This window comes from Delphinapterus leucas, chromosome 11, assembly GCF_059928025.1.
Source record: "Delphinapterus leucas isolate spDelLeu-1000000601 "Yukka" chromosome 11, BTC_Dleu_Yukka2, whole genome shotgun sequence".
NCBI classification, from domain to species: domain Eukaryota; kingdom Metazoa; phylum Chordata; class Mammalia; order Artiodactyla; family Monodontidae; genus Delphinapterus; species Delphinapterus leucas.
The window spans coordinates 28,389,566-28,411,455 of NC_143139.1; the positions used below are offsets into that span (position 1 = coordinate 28,389,566).

Sequence of the window (21,890 nt, forward strand, 5' to 3'; positions counted from 1 at the left end):
ATATTATCCCTCCTCCCCAAATCATTGTGGATTAAAAAAAAAAGTTATTTAAAAAATTCTGAATAAATCAACTATGCTTTTGTAAATACACATTTACATTGGTAAAGGAGCCAACTTAATTTTTAAAATTCAACTTAGATTATTGGATACAAAAACTATAGTGAATATTCAAAACTCTCAGAAAAGTTGTCATTTATTTTACCTGTCATAATCGCCATTACATAAAGCTCTGACTGAGATCTTGAATGCTTGCCAAATAGGATTCAGAGTGTTTTTGACAACTTCTGTTTTATGACAAATTGTAAAACTGTAAAAAAATGTTTTCAGTTATTTTCATGATTCAGTTATAATATATTGTTTTAGTAGTCATTCTTCTGTTTCTTTTTGTGCAGAATACATGTTACCAGTCCCTCTGTTGCTGCTATATCAGTCAATAAAAAGAGATTTGCAGTTTTAAAACTTTAAAGATTAGCTCATCATAACATAAAGCAATGAGATTTCACAATGAGTTTACTAAAAATGATCTGCAAGTTCAATAAATCCTAAAGCTGCATTGTAAATACTCTCTATAAAAATTGTGGTGACAAATTGATACAGTGAAAAGTATCCATGGGTCACTAAGAATATGAAGGTCATCAGTAACCCTGAGAAGGGCAGTTTTGCTGGAGTGCTGGAGACAAAAATCTGGTTGGAATGGGTTTAAGAAAGAGAAGAGAAAATGAGGTAGAGTGTATAAACGACACTTTTGAGCAGTTTAGCTGTAAAGAGAAAAAGAGAAATTGGGGATAGCTTAAAGGGGAAAGATTAGTCAAGTGAAAGGTTTGTTTTTTGTTACTTTTTAATTTTTTTCAAGATGAAAGAAATAACAGCAAGGTTGTATGCTAAAGGAAAAAGTACATTAGAGAGAAAACAATCTGTGATGCATGAAAGAAAGGGGATAAAAGATAGAGCAATGTCCTGAATAAGATGCAAGTGGATGGGATAGAGGAAATCAATGGAAGGGTTGGCCTTGGGAGCACAGATAGTCACTTTGCAGAGCATTCAGGAAGGTCGAGCACAGGGGTAGATGCTGTGATGGGATCTTGAGGAAGTTCTCCAATTGCTTCCATTTTCTTATTAAATAGAAAGCAAGATAACCAGCAGAGAAGAAAGAGGGCAAAACTGCTAAAGTGTCTGAGAGGGAGGGAACACTGATGGATTAAGGAAAGGGAGTAAGATTTCTGGGGAGGGCTAAGGGCCTATTTAAGATTAGCATAATAAATTTATAGTAAGACCACTCAGTATGTGGTTCTTTCTTTCTTTAAACTGTTGACTCTATATAGCTAAAGAATCCCTAGACGGAAGAAAGATAGCAATTCAACAATATAAAATAAGGGGTAGAATACATGGAGCCTTAAACTAGGCTTTCTGATTCAAATTCCAGTATTGTTTCCACCAAATCATTCAATCTCCAGACATCAATCAGGTTCTGGAAATGTTTTTGCCTAAATGCAAATTTATGCAGCAGTTACTGAGCTATAAAATGTTTTAAATAATCTTGGTTAGAACAATACCTAAACACAATCTTCACTAAAATCTTAGTCATCAATTGTTCTAAATTCAAGGGATCCCTCTAATAGTCATTAACATAAGAGTTATTACATAACTACCATAGTGAACATACTGTAACTAAACCTCATAAGAAAATAATCTCATTTTGAAATGGCCTTGAGTCAATTTTCTGCTTCACAGGCAAGAAAGCGTCTCTCTGCATTAAGAGATAAAATAGAAACATAATATAAATGGATAATGTATTCAATTTAATATTTATGGCATTAGTGCCATACTCTTCCTGGTAGTATCCTCACCTATCTAAAGAAAATCATGTTACTAAATTGACAGAGCTCAAGAGAATATGTGTGTATATAATGTGGTCAAATGCTCTCAAAGTTGAGTCACCCAGAGCAATGTAGGAATCACTGGGGGCAAAAGACATTAAAAGAAAGAAAGAGGATAGAAAAGACTCTAAAACGTTAATCAACAGCCAACATCCTCAATGGTGAAAAACTGAAACCATTTTCACTAAGATCAGGAACAAGACAAAGTAGCCCACTCTCACCACTATTATCCAACATAGTTTTGGAAGTTTTAGCCACAGCAATCAGAGAAGAAAAAGAAATAAAAGGAATCCAAATCAGAAAAGAAGAAGTAAAGCTGTAACTGCTTGCAGATGACATGATACTATACATAGAGAATCCTCAAGATGCTACAAGAAAATTATGAGAGCTAATCAATGAATTTGGTAAAGTAGCGAGATACAAAATTAATGCACAGAAATCTCTGGCATTCCTAAACACTAATGATGAAAAATCTGAAAATGAAATTAAGAAAACACTCTCATTTACCATTGCAACAAGAAGAATAAAATATCTAGGAATAAACCTACCTAAGGAGACAAAAGACCTGAATGCAGAAAATTATAAAATACTGATGAAAGGAATTAAAGATGATACAAATAGATGGAGAGATATAGCATGTCCTTGGATTGGAAGAATCCACATTGTGAAAATGACTCTACTACCCAAAGCAATCAACAGATTCAATGCAATCCCTATCAAACTACCACTGGCATTTTTCACAGAACTAGAACAAAAAATTTCACAATTTGTATGGAAACACAAAAGACCCCGAATAGCCAAAGCAATCTTGAGAATGAAAAACGGAGCTGGAGGAATCAGGCTCCCTGACTTCAGAGTATACTACAAAGCTACAGTAATCAAGACAGTATGGTACTGGCACAAAAACAGAAAGATAGATCAATGGAACAGGATTGAAAGCCCAGAGATAAACCCACGCACATATGGTCACCTTATCTTTGATAAAGGAGGCAAGAATATACAGTGGAGAAAAGACAGCCTCTTCAATAAGTGGTGCTGGGAAAACTGGACAGGTAGATGTAAAAGTATGAAATTAGAACACTCCCTAACACCATACACAAAAATAAACTAAAAAAAAACAACTCAAAATGGATTAAAGACCTAAATGTAAGGGCAGACACTATCAAACTCTTAGTGGAAAACATAGGCAGAACACTCTATGACATAAATCACGGCAAGATCCTTTCTGACCCACCTCCTACAGAAATGGAAATAAAACCAAATGGGACCTAAAGAAACTTCAAAGTTTTTGCACAGCAAAGGACAATAAACAAGACCAAAAGACAAGCCTCAGAATGGGAGAAAATATTTGTAAATGAAGCAACTGACAAAGGATTAATCTCCAAAATTTACAAGCAGCTCAATAACAAAAACACAAACAACCCAATCCAAAAATGGGCAGAAGACCTAAATAGACATTTCTCCAAAGAAGATATACAGATTGCCAACAAACACATGAAAGAATGCTCAACATCATTAATCATGAGAGAAATGCAAATCAAAACTACAATGAGATATCATCTCACACCAGTCAGAATGGCCATCATCAAAAAATCTAGAAACAATAAATGCTGGAGAGGGTGTGGAGAAAAGTGAACACTCCTGCACTGTTGGTGGGAATGTAAATTGATACAGCCACTATGGAGAACAGTATGGAGGTTTCTTAAAAAACTACAAATAGAACTACCATAAGACCCAGCAATCCCACTACTGGGCATATACCCTGAGAAAACCATAATTCAAAAAGAGTCATGTACCAAAATGTCCATTGCAGCTCTATTTACAATAACCAGGACATGGAAGCAACCTAAGTGTCCATCAACAGATGAATGGATAAAGAAGATGTGGCACATATACACAATGGAATATTACTCAGCCATGAAAAGAAATGAAATTGAGTTATTTGTAGTGAGGTGGATGGACCTAGAGTCTGTCATACAGAGTGAAGTATGTCAGAAAGAGAAAAACAAATACCGTATGCTAACACATATATATGGAATCTAAGAAAAAAAAAGGTCATGAAGAACCTAGGGGTAAGATGGGAATAAAGACACAGAGCTACTAGAGAATGGACTTGAGGATATGGGGAGGGGGAAGGGTAAGCTCTGACAAAGTTAGAGAGTGGCACGGACATATATACACTACCAAACTTAAAATAGATAGCTAGTGGGAAGCAGCCGCATAGCACTGGGAGATCAGCTTGGTGGTTTGTGACCACCTAGAGGGGGATAGGGAGGGTGGGAGGGAGGGAGATACAAGAGGGAAGATATATGGGAACATATGTATATGTATAACTGATTCGCTTTGTTATAAAGCAGAAACTAACACACCATTGTATAGCAATTATACTCCAATAAAGATGTTATAAAAAATAAAATAAAAAAATAAAAGGTTAATCAAAATATCTAAAGCAAAAGGAAGAAAATTAAGGGAGATAAGGGAGAAATAGGCAGGAGAAAAACAGAGGGAATCAAATGAGAATAAGCAAAAGTACACAAAAATGGTTAAGAAAAATTCATAGGGACAAAAGTATGTATATTGTTATCATAAACAGGCATCTGCCAATCTTCATAACACTACATATTCTTAAAGATTTACAAAGGGACTTTCTCTTCTTCTCTTATATCATATTCTAATATATACCAATCTTTGGTATGGTGATAGATATAGATACCTTGCTATATAGGTATCTAGATAGGTAGGTAGAAGATAGATAGATGATAGATGGATGATAGATAGATAGATAGTAGATTAAATCGATAGAGAGATAGATAGAAATAAAGCGACCAATGAACCATCTTCAAACTAACATGCTCAATAATCTACTGACTTCTAGGCCTTTTTGCTTACAGTTAAATCAAAATTTCTGTCATATTCCTAGTATTATCAGCAATAGAAATTAAATACATTGAAACTTCTTCTCTTAATAAAGTGACTCACCTTCTTAGTGAGCTACTTGTAAGTGAGGTAGTCATCTGTCTTCTATTAATCATTCTCATTTGTAAAGCATTAGATGTGATATAGACACCAAAATCTCTCTAGTATTCCAGCACTAGTGTAATTAGTGAAAATTCTAACAGGAGTCTGAGGTAGCTCTTTCTACTATTCAGGAGTATTGCTATATAAATATAAATGTGTATATATATATGTATTACACATAGTATTATAAGAAAAATATTTTTATTAAATAACCTGTTAAAATACTTTAAATGAAGCCAATTACCATAAAACAGTTATTCCAAAGGAAAATTATTACCTAATTATGAGTACAGGTCAAATTACTAAATAATGTGAAAGCAAGAAAATAAGAATTTGTAATCATATATTATAATGGATTTTCATTAATGCTTACAGTAGAAATTAAGTTTTACTCTTTCTTGTAATATGAGCCTCAACCACTAGGCAACAAGCAATTTCTGAAGTAGCTCCGTGTTCAAATACATCTTAAAAATGAAGATAAAGTCTTTGCAGTTACAAAGACACACATAAAAATTGAGGAGTAAAAGCATTTTTATTCATTAAAAACTCATCAGAACAAAACATATGTATATTAATACATATAATATATATATTTGGATCTAGCTGGCAAACTATTTTCTGTGTGTATATGCAAGTGGAAAGTTTTCTGAAATGAGATTCACAAAATTTTAGCAATAGTTATTTTTAAATGATTTGAGATTTTTGGATAAGTTGCACTCAATATTTATATTTTATTTAATCAACAAGTTAATACCATTTTTATAAGCATAATAAATTTTGTAATATATCTCTTACAAGGAGCATTAAATGTATGATAGACTGAAATTCTATAATTGTACAACAAATATTTCTAAGAAAACTAGTAAGGATAAAATAGAAAATTCAGGAAATAAGTCATTCAAACAGGAGGAAACATAAGAACTTTTTAATTCAAGAAAATTTGAACAATTCTTTAGCTTTTTTCCTAACTGTTAAATGACTGGAAAATATGATTATTTTATCCACTGTCCAATATTTTTCACATGGGTAAATTAGTGTTCAGATACAAATGCTACTCTAACATTTTTACCACCAAAATAGAAAAGAAGCATGCAAAATCCAACCATATGATACCACAACAAAAATAACCAACAGTTGCCCAGTAGCTGCATCAGCAAAATTCATACACTATGTTAAGCTTCATTTTATATTGCTCAGTATAATCACTTTAAATAGCAAACTTTCTATTTTTATGTACCATTTTATACTTATTACATAACATTAACATGTTGTATAATTTCATACATAAGTGAAGCAGGTTACATTTTTTTTTATATTCTATTCCCCTAATTTTAATCTCCAAATGACATTTTCTCTTTAGCTAATATTTTATTATGCACAGTTAAGGAAAACAGAAGAGGAAACATTATACCATAAGATAATAATAATAATAACAGCTAACATAATTCTTATGTTAGGGAAGCTTCTAGATGATTTTTGTGTAGTAACTCATTTGATACTCTCAACAGCCCTGGGAGATAACTATGATCATAGCCCATTTTACAGATGAGGAAACTGAGTGTCATATGAGTTTTAAAACTTGCCTATGGTCCCACAGCTATTAAGTAGCAGGGTCACGGTTTACACCTAGGCAGCAGGACCTCATTTAGCTCATAAATTTAACCACTAAACTTTTTCATTACTACTGACAATACAATAAGAATCATAGAAGATAACAATAAAATGTATTTCATGGTAGAGTCATATGTATTATACTCTGTACAATGGAATACTACTCAGACGATAAAAAAGAATGAAAACTTTGCCATTTGCAATAACATGGATGGACTTAGAGGATACTATGCTACGAGAAATAAGTCAGACAGAGAAAGACATATACTGTATGATATTACTTTTATGTGGAATCTAAAAACTACAACTAACTAGTGAATATCAGAAAAAAGAAGCAGGCTCATGGATATAGAGAACAAACTATTGGTTACCGGTGATGAAAGAGGAGAGAGGAGGAGCAATGTTGGGGTAGGGAAATAAGAGGTACAAACTATTTTGTATAAAATAAGCTACAAGGATATAGTACAATACAAGGAATGTAGCCAATATTGTAAAATAATTATAAATGAAGTGCAATCTTTAAAACTTGTGAATCACTATATTGTACACCTGTAACTCATATAATATTGTATATTAACTATACTTCAATAAAAAAATAAAATAAATTATAACTCTATAATACATTTTCAAATCACAAAGAAACCAGTCTAATCATAACTGGTAAAATATTCAAATTACTAGAGGGTAATGAAAAATTTTCCTGAATGTTAGATATCATTGAAAAAACCCTGTAGAATAACAAGCAACCCCTAAACTCCATATTCTTCTCCAAGAAATTGGCTTAAGCGTTCAATTCTATAACAAAATACTTTAGTTTCATAATTTTAGCTTTCCACAAACATATAAATCATCCATTCTATTAAGGCAATAATATAATTTTAGGAAAAGTAAAGAGGAAATGTTTCTATGAAGCTGAAAATCATTCATTATAAATATCAAAAAAACATTAAATGCCTATAAAGTTACACATTATTATTGAGAATAAAAAATCAAATCAATTTTTTGATTACCAAAATATTTAACTGTTTATCAATTTAATATAAATATCTGAGAAAAACTGATAAAGTCATAGTTATAATAGCCTTAAAATTCATAAAAGATAAATCTACCTGCCATCTTCATTACTTCGATAAAATACAAGAAAAGGATCTGATTTTCCAAAGAAGTCCTTTTTGTCCAATTTGTTCGCACAAAATTGCATCAGAACAGCATCCTACAAACAAAATTAATAAAACAGCTCAAAACCTGGGTGAAGGAGAGGGAGAAGATGGCGGAAGAGTAAGACGTGGAGATAACCTTCCTCCCCACAGATACATCAGAAATACATCTACATGTGAAACAACTCCTACAGAACACCCAATGAACACTGGCAGAAGACCTCAGACCTCCCAAAAGGCAAGAAACTCCCCACGTACATGGGTAGGGCAAAAGAAAAAAGAATAAACAGAGACAAAAGAGTAGGGACAGGGGCTTCCCTGGTGGCACAGTGGTTGAGAGTCTGCCTGCCAATGCAGGGGACACGGGTTCATGCCCTGGTCTGGGAAGATCCCACATGCTGCGGAGCGGCTAGTCCCGTGAGCCATGGCTGCTGAGCCTGTGAGTCCGGAGCCTGTGCTCCGCAACTGGAGAGGCCACAACAGTGAGAGGCCCACGTATCACAAAAAAAAAAAAAAAAGAGTAGGGACAGGTCATGCACCAGTGGAAGGGAGCTGTGAAGGAGGAAAGGTTTCCACACACTAGGAAGCCCCTTCCCGGGTGGAGACTGCGGGTGGTGGAGGGGGGAAGCTTCGGAGCCACGGAGGAGAGCACAGCAACAAGGGTGCAGAGAGAAAAGCGGAGAGATTTCCGCACAGAGGATCGGAGCCGACCAGCACTCACCAGCCCGAGAGGCTTGTCTGCTCACCACTGGGGTGGGCGGGGGCTGGGAGCTGAGGCTCGGGCTTCGGTCAGATGGCAGGGAGAGGACTGGTGGCGGCAACACAGCCTGAAAGGGTTAGTGCACCACAGCTAGCCGGGAGGGAGTCCAGGAAAAAGTCTGGACCTGCCGAAGAGGCAAGAGACTTTTCTTCCCTCTTTGTTTCCTAGTGCGGGAAGACAGGGGATTAAGAGCGCTGCTTAAAGGAGCTCCAGAAATGGGCGCGAGCCATGGGTAACAGCGCAGACCCCAGAGACGGGCATGAAATGCTAAGGCCGCTGCTGCTGCCACCAAAAAGCCTGTGTGCAAGCACAGGTCACTTTCCACACCTCCCCTACCGGGAACCTGTGCAGCCCGCCACTGCCAGGGGCCCGTGATCCAGAGAAAACTTCCCCGGGAGAACACATGCGTGCCTCAGGCTGGTGCAAGGTCATGATGGCCTCTGCCGCCGCAGGCTTGCCCCGCACTCCGTGCCCCTCCCTCCCCCTGGCCCGAGTGAGCCAGACCCCTGAATCGCTGCTCCTTTAACCCCGTCCTGTCTGAGTGAAGAACAGACGCCCTCCGGTGACCTACACGCAGAGGCAGGGAAAAATCGAAAGCTGAACCCTGGGAGATGTGTGAACAAAGAAGAGAAAGGGAAATTTCTCCCAGCAGCCTCAGGAGCAACGGATTAAATCTCCACAATCAACTTGATGTGCCCTGCATCTGTGGAACACCTGTATAGACAATGAATCATCCCAAACTGATGAGGTGGACTTTGGGAGCAAAATATATTACTTTTTCCCCTTTTCCTCTTTTTGTGAGTGTGTATGTGTATACTTCTGTGTGAGATTTTGTCTGTATAGCTTTGCTTTCACCATTTGTCCTAGGGTTCTGTCTGTCCTTTTTTTATTGTTGTTTTTACTTAAAAAAATTTTTTTTCTTAATAATTATTTTTTATTTTAATAACTTTATTTTATTTTATATTACCTTATTTTATTTTATTCTCTTTTTTTCATACTTTCTAATTTCTCCCTTTTATTCTGAGCCGCGTGGATGAAAGGCTCTTGGTGCTGTACCCAGGAGTCAGTGCTGTGCCTCTGAGGAGGAGGAGCCAACTTCAGGACACTGGTCCACAAGAGATCTCCCAACTCCACATGATATCAAACAGCGAGAGTCTCCCAGAAATGTCCATCTCAACACCAATGCCCAGCTTCACTCAACAACCAGCAAGCTACAGTGCTGCACACCCTATGCCAAACTACCAGCAAGACAGGAACACAATGCCACCAATAAGCAGAAAGGCTGCCAAAAATCATAATAAAGCCACAGACACCCCAAAACACATGACTAGATGTGGATTGGCCCACCAGAAAGACAAGATCCAGCCTCATCCACCAGAACACAGGCACTAGGCCTCTCCACCAGGAAGCCCACACAACCCACTGAACCAACTTTAGCCACTGGGGACAGACACCAAAAACAACAGGAACTATGAACCTGCAGCCTGCAAAAAGGAGACCCCAAACACAGTATGATAAGCAAAAGGAGAAGACAGAAAAACACACAGCCAATGAAGGAGCAAAATAAAAACCCACCAGACCTAAAAAATGAAGAGGAAAGAGGCAGTCTACCTGAAAAAGAATTCAGAATAATGCTAGTAAAGATGATCCAAAATCTTGGAAACAGAATGGAGAAAATAAAAGAAACATTTAACAAGGACCTAGAAGAACTAAAGAGGAAACAAGCAATGATGAACAACACAATAAGTGAAATTGAAAACAGGCTAGAAGGGATCAAAAGCAGAATAACTGAGGCAAAAGAATGGATAAGAGACCTCGAAGATAAAATAATGGAATAACTACTGCAGAGCAGAATTAAAAAAAAGAGTGAAAAGACCTGAGGACTGTCTCAGAGATCTCTAGGACAACATTAAATGCACCAACATTCGAATTGTAGGGGTCCCAGATGAAGAAGAGAAAAAGAAAGGGACTGAGAAAATATTTGAAGAGATTACAGTTGAAAACTTCCCTAATATGGGAAAGAAAATAGTTAATCAAGTCCAGGAAGCACAGAGAGTCCCATACAGGATAAATCCAAGGAGAAACATGCCAAGACACATATTAAGCAAACTGTCAAAAATTAAATACAAAGAAAACATATTAAAAGCAGCAAGGTAGGGCTTCCCTGGTGGCGCAGTGGTTGAGAGTCCGCCTGCCAATGCAGGGGACACGGATTCGTGCCCCGGTCTGGGAGGATCCCACATTCTGCGGACCAGCTGGGCCCGTGAGCCCTGGCTGCTGAGACTGGGCGTCCGGAGCCTGTGTTACGCATGGGAGAGTCCACAACACTGAGAGGCCCGCATACAGGAAAAAAGTAGCAAGGTAAAAACAACAAATAACACACAAGGGAATCTCCATAAGGTTAACAGCTGATCTTTCAGCAGAAACTCTGCAAGCCAGAAGGGACTGGCAGGACATATTTAAAGTGATGAAGGACAAAAATCTAAAACCAAGATTTCTCTACCCAGCAAGGATCTCATTCAGATTTGAGGGAGAAATAAAAACCTTTACAGACAAGCAAAAGCTGAGAGAGTTCAGCACCACCAAACCACCTTTACAACAAATGCTAAAGGAACATCTCTAGACAGGAAACACAAGAGAAGGAAAAGACCTACAATAATAAGCCCAAAACAATTAAGAAAATGCGGATAGGAATATACATATCAATAGTTACTTTAAATGTAAATGGATTAAATGTGCCCACCAAAAGACAGAGACTGGCTGAATGGATAAAAAAACAAGACCCATATATATGGTGTCTACAAGAGACCCACTTCAGACCTAGGAACACAGACACACTGAAAGTGAGGGGATGGAAAAAGATATTCCATGCAAATGGAAATAAGAAGAAAGCTGGAGGGCTTCTGTGGTAGTGCAGTGGTTGAGAGTCTGCCTGCCAATGCAGGGGACATGGGTTCGTGCCCCGGGCTGGGAAGAACCCACATGCTGTGGAGTGGCTGGGCCCATGAGCCATGGCCGCTGAGCCTGTGCATCCGGAGCCTTTGCTTTGCAATGGGAGAGGCCACAACAGTGAGAGGTGTGCGTACAGGAAAAAAAAAAAAGATGGAGTAGCAATTCTCATATCAGACAAAATAGACTGTAAAATAAAGACTATTAGAAGAGACAAAGAAGGACACTACATAATGATCAAGGGATTGATCCAAGAAGAATACATAACAATTGTAAATATTTATGCACCCAATATAGGAGCACCTCAATACATAAGGCAAATGCTAACAGCCATAAAAAAGGAAATCAACACTAACAAAATCATATTAGGGGACTTTACCACCCCACTATCACCAACAGACAGATCATCCACAATGAAAATAAACAAGGAAACACAAGCTTTAAGTGATACATTAAACAAGATGGACTTAATTGATATTATAAGACATTCCGTCCAAAAACAACAGAATACACTTTTTTCTCAAGGGCTCATGGAATATTCTCCAGGATAGATCATATCTTGGGTCACAAATCAAGCCTTGGTAAACTTAAGAAAATTGAAATCATATCAAGTATCTTTTCTGACCACAATGCTATGAGACTAGATATCAATTATAGGAAAAGATCTGTAAAAAATACAAACACATGGAGGCTAAACAATACATTACTTAATAACGAAGTGATCACTGAAGAAATCAAAGAGGAAATCAAAAAATATGTAAAAACAAATGACAGTGGAGACACAACAACCCAAAACCTATAGGATGCAGCAAAAGCAGTTGTAAGAGGGAAGATTATAGCAATACAATCCTACCTTAAGAAACAGGAAACATCTAAAATAAACAACTTGACCTTGCACCAAAAGCAATTAGAGAAAGAAGAAAAAAAAAAAAACCAAAGTTAGCAGAAGAAATCATAAAGATAAGTTCAGAAATAAATGAAAAAAGAAATGAAGGAAATGATAGCAAAGATCAATAAAACTAAAAGCTGGTTCCTTGAGAAGATAAATAAAATTAATAAACCATTAGCCAGACTCAGCCAGAAAAAATGGGGGAAGAGTCAAGTGAATAGGATTGGAAATGAAAAAGGAGAAGTAACAACTGACACTGCAGAAATTCAAAAGATCATAAGAGATTACTACAAGCAACTCTGTGCCAATAAAATGGACAAACTGGAAGAAATGAACAATTCTTAGAAATGCACAACCTGCCAATACTGAACCAGGAAGAAACAGAAAATACGAACAGACTGATCACAAGCACTGAAATTGAGACTGTGATTAAAAATCTTCCAAGAAACAAAAGCCCAGGACCAGATGGCTTCACAGGCGAACTCTATCAAACATTTAGAGAAGGGCTATCACGTATCCTTCTCAAACTCTTCCAAAATATAGCAGAGGGAAGAAAACTCCCAAACTCATTGTACGAGGCCACCATAACCCTGATACGAAAACCAGACAAAGATGTCACAAAGAAAGAAAACTACAGGCCAATATCACTGATGAACATAGATGCAAAAATCCTCAACAAAATACTAGCAAACAGAATCCAAAAGCACATTTAAAGGATCATACACCATGATCAAGTGGGGTTTATTCCAGGAATGCAAGGATTCTTCAATATACGCAAATCAATCAACGTGATACACCATATTAACAAATTGAAGGAGAAAAACAATATGATTAACTCAATAAATGCAGAGAAAGCTTGTGACAAAATTCAACACCCATTTACGATAAAATCCCTGCAGAAAGTAGGCATAGAGGGAACTTACCTCAACATAGTAAAGGCCATATATGACAAACCCACAGCCAACATCGTCCTCAATGGTGAAAAACTGAAAGCATTTCCACTAAGGTCAGGAACAAGACCAGGTTGCCCACTCTCACCACTCTTATTCAACATAGTTTTGGAAGTTTCAGCCACAGCAATCAGAGAAGAAAAAGAAATAAAAGGAATCCAAATCGGAAAAGTAAAAGTAAAGCTGACACTGTTTGCAGATGACATGATACTATACATAGAGAATCCCAATGATGCTACCAGAAAACTACTCGAGCTAATCAATGAATTTGTTAAAGTAGCAGGATACAAAATTAATGCACAGAAATCTCTGGCATTCCTAAACACTAATGATGAAAAATCTGAAAGTGAAATTAAGATATCACTCCCATTTACCACTGCAACAAAAAGAGTAAAATATCTAGGAATAAACCTACCTAAGGAGACAATAGACCTGTATGCAGAAAATTATAAGACACTGATGAAAGAAATTAAAGATGATACAAATAGATGGAGAGATATACCATGTTCTTGGATTGGAAGAATCAACATTGTGAAAATGACTCTACTACCCAAAACAATCTACAGATTCAATGCAATCCCTACCAAACTACCACTGGCATTTTTCACAGAACTAGAACAAAAAATTTCACAATTTGTATGGAACACAAAAGACCCCGAATAGCCAAAGCAATCTTGAGAATGAAAAACGGAGCTGGAGGAATCAGGCTCCCTGACTTCAGACTATACTACAAAGCTACACTAATCAAGACAGTATGGTACTGGCACAAAAACAGAAAGATAGATCAATGGAACAGGGTAGAAAGCCCAGAGATTAACCCACGCACATATGGTCACCTTATCTTTGATAAAGGAGGCAAGAATATACAGTGGAGAAAAGACAGCCTCTTCAATAAGTGGTGCTGGGAAAACTGGACAGGTATATGTAAAAGTATGAGATTAGAACACTCCCTAACACCATACACAAACATAAGCTCAAAAATGGATAAAGACATAATGTAAGGCCAGACACTATCAAACTCTTAGTGGAAAACATAGGCAGAACACTCTATGACACAAATCACAGTAAGATCCTTTTTTACCCACCTCCTAGAGAAATGGAAATAAAAACAAACAAATGGGACCTAATGAAACTTAAAAGATTTTGCATAGCAAAGGAAACCATAAACAAGACCAAAAGACAACCCTCAGAATGGGAGAAAATATTTGCAAATGAAGCAACTGACAAAAGGACTAATATCCAAACTTTACAAGCAGCTCAATAACAAAAAAGCAACCCAATCCAAAAATGGGCAGAAGACCTAAATAGACATTTCTCCAAGGAGAATATACAGAGTGCCAACAAACACATGAAAGAATGCTCAACATCATTAATCATTAGAGAAATGCAAATCAAAACTACAATGAGATATCATCTCACACCAGTCAGAATGGCCATCATCAAAAATCTAGAAACAATAAATGCTGGAGAGGGTGTGGAGAAAAGGGAACACTCTTGCACTGGTGGTGGGAATGTAAATTTATACAGCCACTATGGAAAACAGTATGAAGGTTCCTTAAAAAACTACAAATAGAACTACCATACGACCCAGTAATCTCAGTACTGGGCATATACCCTGAGAAAACCATAATTCGAAAAGAGTCATGTACTAAAATGTTCATTGCAGCTCTGTTTACAATAGCCAGGACATGGAAGCAACCTAAGTGTCCTTCATCGGATGAATGGATCAAGAAGATGTGGCCCATATATACAATGGAATATTACTCCACCATAAAAAGAAACGGAATTGAATTGTCGTGAGTTGGATGGACCTAGAGTCTCATACAGAGTGAAGTAAGTCAGGAAGAGATATATATCTGCTAACAGATACATATGGAATCTAAGGGGGAAAAAAAAGTTCATGAAGATCCTAGGGGTAAGATGGGAATAAAGACACAGACCTACTAGAGAATGTACTTGAGGATATGGGGAGAGGGAAGGGTAAGCTGTGACAAAGTAAGAAAGTGGCATGGACATATATATACTACCAAATGTAAAATAGATAGCTAGTGGGAAGCAGCCGCATGGCACAGGGAGATCAGCTCGGTGCTTTGTGACCACCTAGAGAGGTGGGATAGGGAGGGCGGGAGGGAGGGAGACGCAAGAGGGAAGCGATATGGGAATATATGTATATGTATAACTGATTCACTTTGTTATAAAGCAGAAACTAACACACCATTGTAAAGCAATTATACTCCAATAAAGATGTTAAAAATAATAACAGGTGAAAAATAACTAGAAACTGCAGATCACAAGCAAGCCTTGACAAGAAAACAAATTTTTCCATTTTAATACAAATGGCCAAATGTGGGAGAATTCCAGACAACATAAAATTGTTTTTAAAGTACTATAAGACTAAAAAATTGACTCCTGGAAGTTTTTGTTCTAGTCACAGAATCATTACTTGTTAAAACCGTTCAACATTTCCTGCCCCAGAAAAGTACTATTAAACTGGTTAATTCTATGTACCCAATATTTTAATACAAGATGTTTATTTGTATCTTCAGTTATTCAGGTGCATAGTTTTAGAAAGTTTTTTTAGTTTCCTAAGGAAATATTTACTAAGCATTTACTATGTATCTACCATGTATTAGATGTTGAGATTCATTAGATGATTAGATGAAGCAAAAGACAGATCCAGACTGGCAATACAGTTTGCTATCTAAAGGGAAATAAAGGTTCCTTCTTAATTACATAAAAGTGTACCACAATTTCTAAATAACTACATTTCAAAATAACATATTATATATTGCTTGAAGTAAAGTAAATCACTTTCATTTTCACCTGTAATTTAAATCACTTATTTATATATTAATTATTTTGTCAAACCAATCATTTTTATCAATTTATAGACTGAAGCACTCATAACCTACATGATTTACCTTAAAGGTAAACAAGATGAGGTATCATAAATCAAGGAAGTTAAACATTATTCAATGAGGATAAGCAATATTTAAAGAGTATAAATTATATAGTAATTTAAAAATTAAAATCAGTATTTTAGATTTGTTTCATTTTTTTAACTGAAAGGAGATGTTAACAATTTTTGAAGCAGGTGGAGGTTCAAAGTAATTCACATTAAATCAAGAAGTCAGTGTTTTAAATATTACTTAGTGAAAATGTTAATTCACCACTTCATTTTCCAGAGTTCAGAAATACTTATTAAGCATCTTCACATATATTAAAATGCCCTTAGGAGAATGTGGTTTTCCAAGAACATGGGGCAAAGACATTGTTCTTTTTTTTTTAAGTGCAAATTTTTTTTATTGTTCTTGCCTCAGAAATAAATCACTCCTTTAAGACATTTTTCCAAAGCACCTAAAACAAAACACAAATTACCATAAAACATTCTGATGTACTTAAAATACATAGTAGAATCCTGAAATGTGTGTATTTCAAATAAATGCTGACTAAAACTTCAAAGAGACTAAATATTATTTAAACATGAATTTTCATATGATCACTGGTAAATGTAACACCAAATTGTAGTTTTTCAAATTATATTTCATAAGGCTTGCAAAATGAATAACTGACTCAAGAGAAAAAATTTCTTTCAATGAACCAAGTGATATAAACTTGGGGAAAATGTTTTTTGTAATTACTCAGGTTAATAACTTAGGAGAGATTCCACCTCTATCAAACACAAAACAAGTCTAATTTCTGGGGAAAAAACAAGCATTTACTACTTCTAGAAATATACAAGCATCATTACATTTGGTTTTTTTTTTGTTTTTTTTTAACTCTTATGCTTAATGCCACCCTGAGAGAATTTTAAGACCTTTCTTTAATACTCCACACCAGTGCAACAAACTTCCTATTGAAGAAATCCACTTAAATGTTCAGAGGCATTTCTAACAAGTTCAAATCAAACTTGTTTCTCCAGTAATTTTTCCCAACTCAATAAGTGACTCATCATCCACCCAAAGTGCTCAAGGAAGTTGTCCTTGACTCTTCCCTTTCCTGACCTTTTATCCAATCAATCATCAAGCTGCATAATTCTATCCCTAAAAAATTTCTCAAATCTTCAATCCAGCTACACAGGCACCATCTTAGTCCAAGCCAACCTCTTCTCTCACCTGGACACGCACATTGGCATTTATTCCTTTCTCCCTCTTCCACCTATCCAATCCATAGATCCACCTTCTTGGACCTATCCAATCGATTCTCCATTCAGCAGAGAGAGTAATGGACTTAAAACATCAAAGAAATTAATTTTGTTCATAACTTAAAATTACTCAAGGCTTTCCCTTGCATTTAGGATAAACACAGAATCTTTAACATTGTCTACAAAAGCCCAACACCAAACAAACTCTGAGCAGCCTTTTCCACCGTTATCTGGCAAAGTTTTAGCTCAATCATTCCCCCACTCCCATCCCCTTGCTAACTAACACACACCAGGCACACTCTTTCCCTCTTTGGGCCCTATACAAGCTGTGTGCTCTGTTGGAAATCTTACCCTTTGGCTGACAAACCATTACTTGGGTCTAAGCTAAAATGGGATTTTCTCAAAGAGTCCCGGAGTTACCTCCACCCAATATAAATTATGATTCTCCATGGTACTCTCTCATATTTATCACTTAGAACACATCTTGAAATATTTACCTATACAGTCATCTGATTAATGCCCGTCTTTTCCACAAACTATATGTTTTTTAGAGAAAAGGACAAGGGCTGCTTGTTGTTGGTTTTTCTTGCCATTGTATTCCAAGCTTCCTTTCCAGGGACTAGCACGTTATACATTTTGTGAATATTTTTGAATCAATCAATCAGAATGAAAAATATTCTTTGCGGACAATTTCAAGCTACCTTAAAAATACTGAGTGAAGAAACATTTCCAATATGACTTCAAAATTACTTTAATTCTTACTCTAGAATTTGACAAGATATATCACAAAACTTGCATTTGAAATAAACTGTGGTTGAGATAATTAAGATTACCACACTGAAAATACACATTTGTATAAATTTATAATTTAGTCATTTCTCAAATATGGCCCATTTTTAATTCTGCAAAGTAACCATCTAGAGGAGATAATACTGTTGTCTATTAAGTGTGCATAGCATTATGTCTAAGAAAGCAATGTACATACCTTAATTTAAAAATACTCAACTGCTAAAAATGCTAACTATCATTTGAGCCTTCAGTGAGTCACAATCTTTTTGTTGGTGGAGAGTCTTGCCTCGATGTTGATGGCTGCTGACTGATCAGGGTGGTGGTTGTTGAAGGTTGGGGTGGCTGTAGCGATTTCTTAAAATAAGACAATGAAATTTGCCCCATCAATTGCTTTGTCCTTTCAGGATTGATTTCTCTGTAGCATGCAATGCTGTTTGATAGCATTTAACCCATAGTTAGAACTTCTTTCAAAATCAGAGTCGACCCACTCAAACCCTGCTGTGGCTTTGTCAACTAAGCTTATGTAATACTCTAAATCCTTTGTTGTCCTTTCAACAATCTTCACAACATCTTCACCAGTAGATTCCATCTCAAGAAACCACTTTCATTACTCATCCATAAGATGCAACCTGTCATCCGTTTAAGTCTTATCATGAGATTGCAGCAATTCAGTCACATCTTCAGGCTCCACTTACTCTTCTAATTCTATTGCCATTTCCACAACATCAGCAGTTACTTCCTCCACTGGAGTCTTAAACCCCTCAAAGTCATCCATCTGTGAGGGTTGGAATCAACTTCTTCCAAACTCCTGTTAATGTCGATATTTGGGCTTCTCCCCACGAATGTTCTTAACGTCATCTAGAATGGTGAATCCTTTCCAGAAGGTTTTCAATTGACGTTGCCCAGATACATCAGAGAAATCACTATCTGTGGCAGCTGTGGCTTTAGGAAATGTATTATTTCTTAAATAACAAGACTTGAAAGTCGAATTTACTCCTTGAGCCTCAGGTTGAAGAATGAGTGTTGTGTTAGCAAGCATGAAAGCAACATCAATCTTGTACATCTCCATCAGAGCTCTTGTGTGACCAGGTGCATTGTCAATGAGCAATAATGTTTTTGTTTTGTTTTGTGTTTTTAACTTATTTTTGTATTGGAGTATAATTGCTTTGCAATGTTGTGTTAGTTTCTGCTGTACAATAAAGTGAATCAACTATATGTATACCTATATCCTGTCATTCTTGGACCTCCCTCCCATGCCCCACCCCCATCCCACCCATCTAGGTCGTCACAGAGCACTGAGCTGAGCTTCCTGTGCTTTACAGCATGTTCTCTCTAGCTATCTACTTTACACATGGTAGTGCATATATGTCAATCCTAGTCTCCCAATTGGTCCCATCCTCCCCTTCCCCCCATGTCCACATGTCTGTTCTCTACGTCTATGTCTCTGTTCCTGCCCTGCAAATAGGTTCAGCTGTACCATTTTTCTAGATTCCACATATATGTGTTAATATATGATATTTGGGGTTTTTTTCTGGCTTACTCCACTCTGTATGACAGACTCTAGGTCCATCTATGTCTCTACAAATGACCTGATTTAATTCCTTTTTATGGCTGAGTAATATTCCATTGTATATATGTGCTGCATCTTCTTTACCCATTCATCTGTTGTTGGACATTTAGGTTGTTTCCATGTCCTGGCTATTGTAAATAGTGCTGCAGTGAACACTGGGGTAGATGTCTCTATTTGAATTATGGTTTTCTCAGGGTATATGCCCAGTAGTGGGATTGCTGGGTCATATGGTAGTTCTATTTGTAGTTTTCTAAGGAACCTCCATACTGTTCTTCATAGTGGCTGTATCAATTTACATTCTCACCAACAGTGCAGGAGGGTTCCCTTTTCTCCACACCCTCTCCAGCATTTATTACTTCTAGATTTTTTGATGATGGCCATTCTGACCAGTGTAATACCTCATTGTAGTTTTGATTTGCATTTCCCTAATAATAATCAGTGATGAGCATCTTTTCATGTTCCTCTTGGCCATCTGTATGTCTTCTTTGGTGAAATGTCTATTTAGGTCTTCCGCCTAATTTTTAATTGGGTTGTTTGTTTTTTTGATATTGAGCTCCACGAGCTGTTTGTATATTTTGGAGATTAATCCTTTGTCTGTTGCTTTGTTTGTAAATATTTTCTCCCACTCTGAGGGTTGCCTTTTCGTCTTGTTTATGGTTTCCTTTTCTGTGCAAAAGCTTTTAAGTTTAATTAGGTCCCATTTGTTTTTGTTTTTATTTTCATTACTCTAGGAGGTGGGTCAAAAAAGATCTCTCTGTGGTTTATGTCAAAGAGTGATTTTCCTCTAAGTGTTTTATAGTGTCCGGTCTTACATTTAGGTCTTTAATCCATTTCGAGTTTATTTTTGTGTATGCTGTTAGGTAGTGTTCTAATTTCATTCTTTTACATGTAGCTGTCCACTTTTCCCAGCACTGCTTATTAAAGAGGCTGTCTTTTCTCCATTGTATGTTCTTGCCTCCTTTGTCATAAATTAGGTGACCATATGTGCGTGGGCTTATCTCTGGGCTTTCTATCCTGTACCATTGATCTATATTTCTGTTACTGTGCCAGTACCATACAGTCTTGTTTACTGTAGCTTTGTAGTAATATTTTGAAAGGAATCATTTTTCTCTGAGCAGTAGGTCTCACCAGTGGGCTTAAAATATTCAGTAAACCATGCTGTAAACATGTGATATAATCCAGGCTTTGTTCCATTTATACAGCACAGGCAGAGCAAATTTAACATAATTCTCAGCGGCCCAAGGATTTTCTAAATGGTAAATAAACATTGGCTTCACCTTAAAGTCACTAGCTGCAAGCAAAGAGAGTCTGCCTGCCCTTTGAAACTTTGAAGCAAGGCTCTGATTTCTCCTCTCTAGCCATGAAAGTCCTAGATTGTGTCTCCTTCCAATATAAGGCTATTTCATGTACATTGAAAACCTGTTATTTAGTGCAGTGACCTTCACTAATTATCTTAGTTGGCACATCTGGATAACTTGCTGCAACTTCTCTATATATAAGCACCTGCAGATTCACCTGTACTACTTTTATGTTATGGACAGAGTTTCTTTCCTTAAACCTCATGAACCAACCTCTGCTAGCTTTGAACATTTCTTCTGCAGCTTCCTCACCTCTCTTAGCCTTCATAGGATTTAAGAGAGCTAGGGCCCTCCTCTGGATTAGGCTTTGGCTTAAGGGAATGTTGTGGCGGGTTTGATCTTCTATCCTGACCATTACAACTTTCTCCATATCAGCAATAAGGATGTTTTGCTTTCTTATCATATGTGTGTCCACTGGAGTAGAATGTGAAATTTTCTTCAAGAACTTTTCCTTTGCCTTCACAACCTTGACTAACTGTTTGGCCCAAGAGGCCTTGCTTTCAGCCTATCTCAGCTTGGCTTTCGACATGCCTTTCTCAGTAAGCTTAATCGTTTCTAGCTTTTGATTTAAAGTGAGAGATGTGTGAATATTCCTTTCACTTAAATGCTTAGAGGCCATTATAGAGATATTAATTGGCCTAATTTCTATATTGCTGCATTTCAGAGGATAAGGATGTCTGAGCAGAGGGAAAGAGACAGGGGAATGGCTAGTTGGTGCAACAGTCAGCACACACACATTTATTAATTTTGTGGTGCCCAAACACAATTGCAATAGTAACATGAAAGATCACTGATCACAGATCACCATAACAAATGTA

General features: G+C 36.7%; 1 protein-coding gene across 18 annotated transcripts in view; it reads right to left on the minus strand.

Moving 5' to 3' along the window:
- The window catches only part of CPNE8 (copine 8), a 350,243-nt gene that overhangs the window by 162,686 nt on the left and 165,667 nt on the right, over positions 1-21,890 (minus strand). For 17 of the 18 annotated variants that reach the window (XR_016394895.1, XR_016394896.1, XM_022577941.3 and 14 more), the window contains 2 exons: positions 7,616-7,719; positions 203-307 (listed from right to left, as the gene is read on the minus strand). Coding sequence is in view for 16 of the 18 variants with exons in the window: in XM_022577941.3 (XP_022433649.1) it covers positions 203-307; positions 7,616-7,719 (209 nt within the window). In the remaining 2 variants the exon portion in view is untranslated. The remainder of the gene's footprint in view (positions 1-202; positions 308-7,615; positions 7,720-21,890) is intronic. The other variant, XM_089920498.1, reaches the window with a different exon arrangement.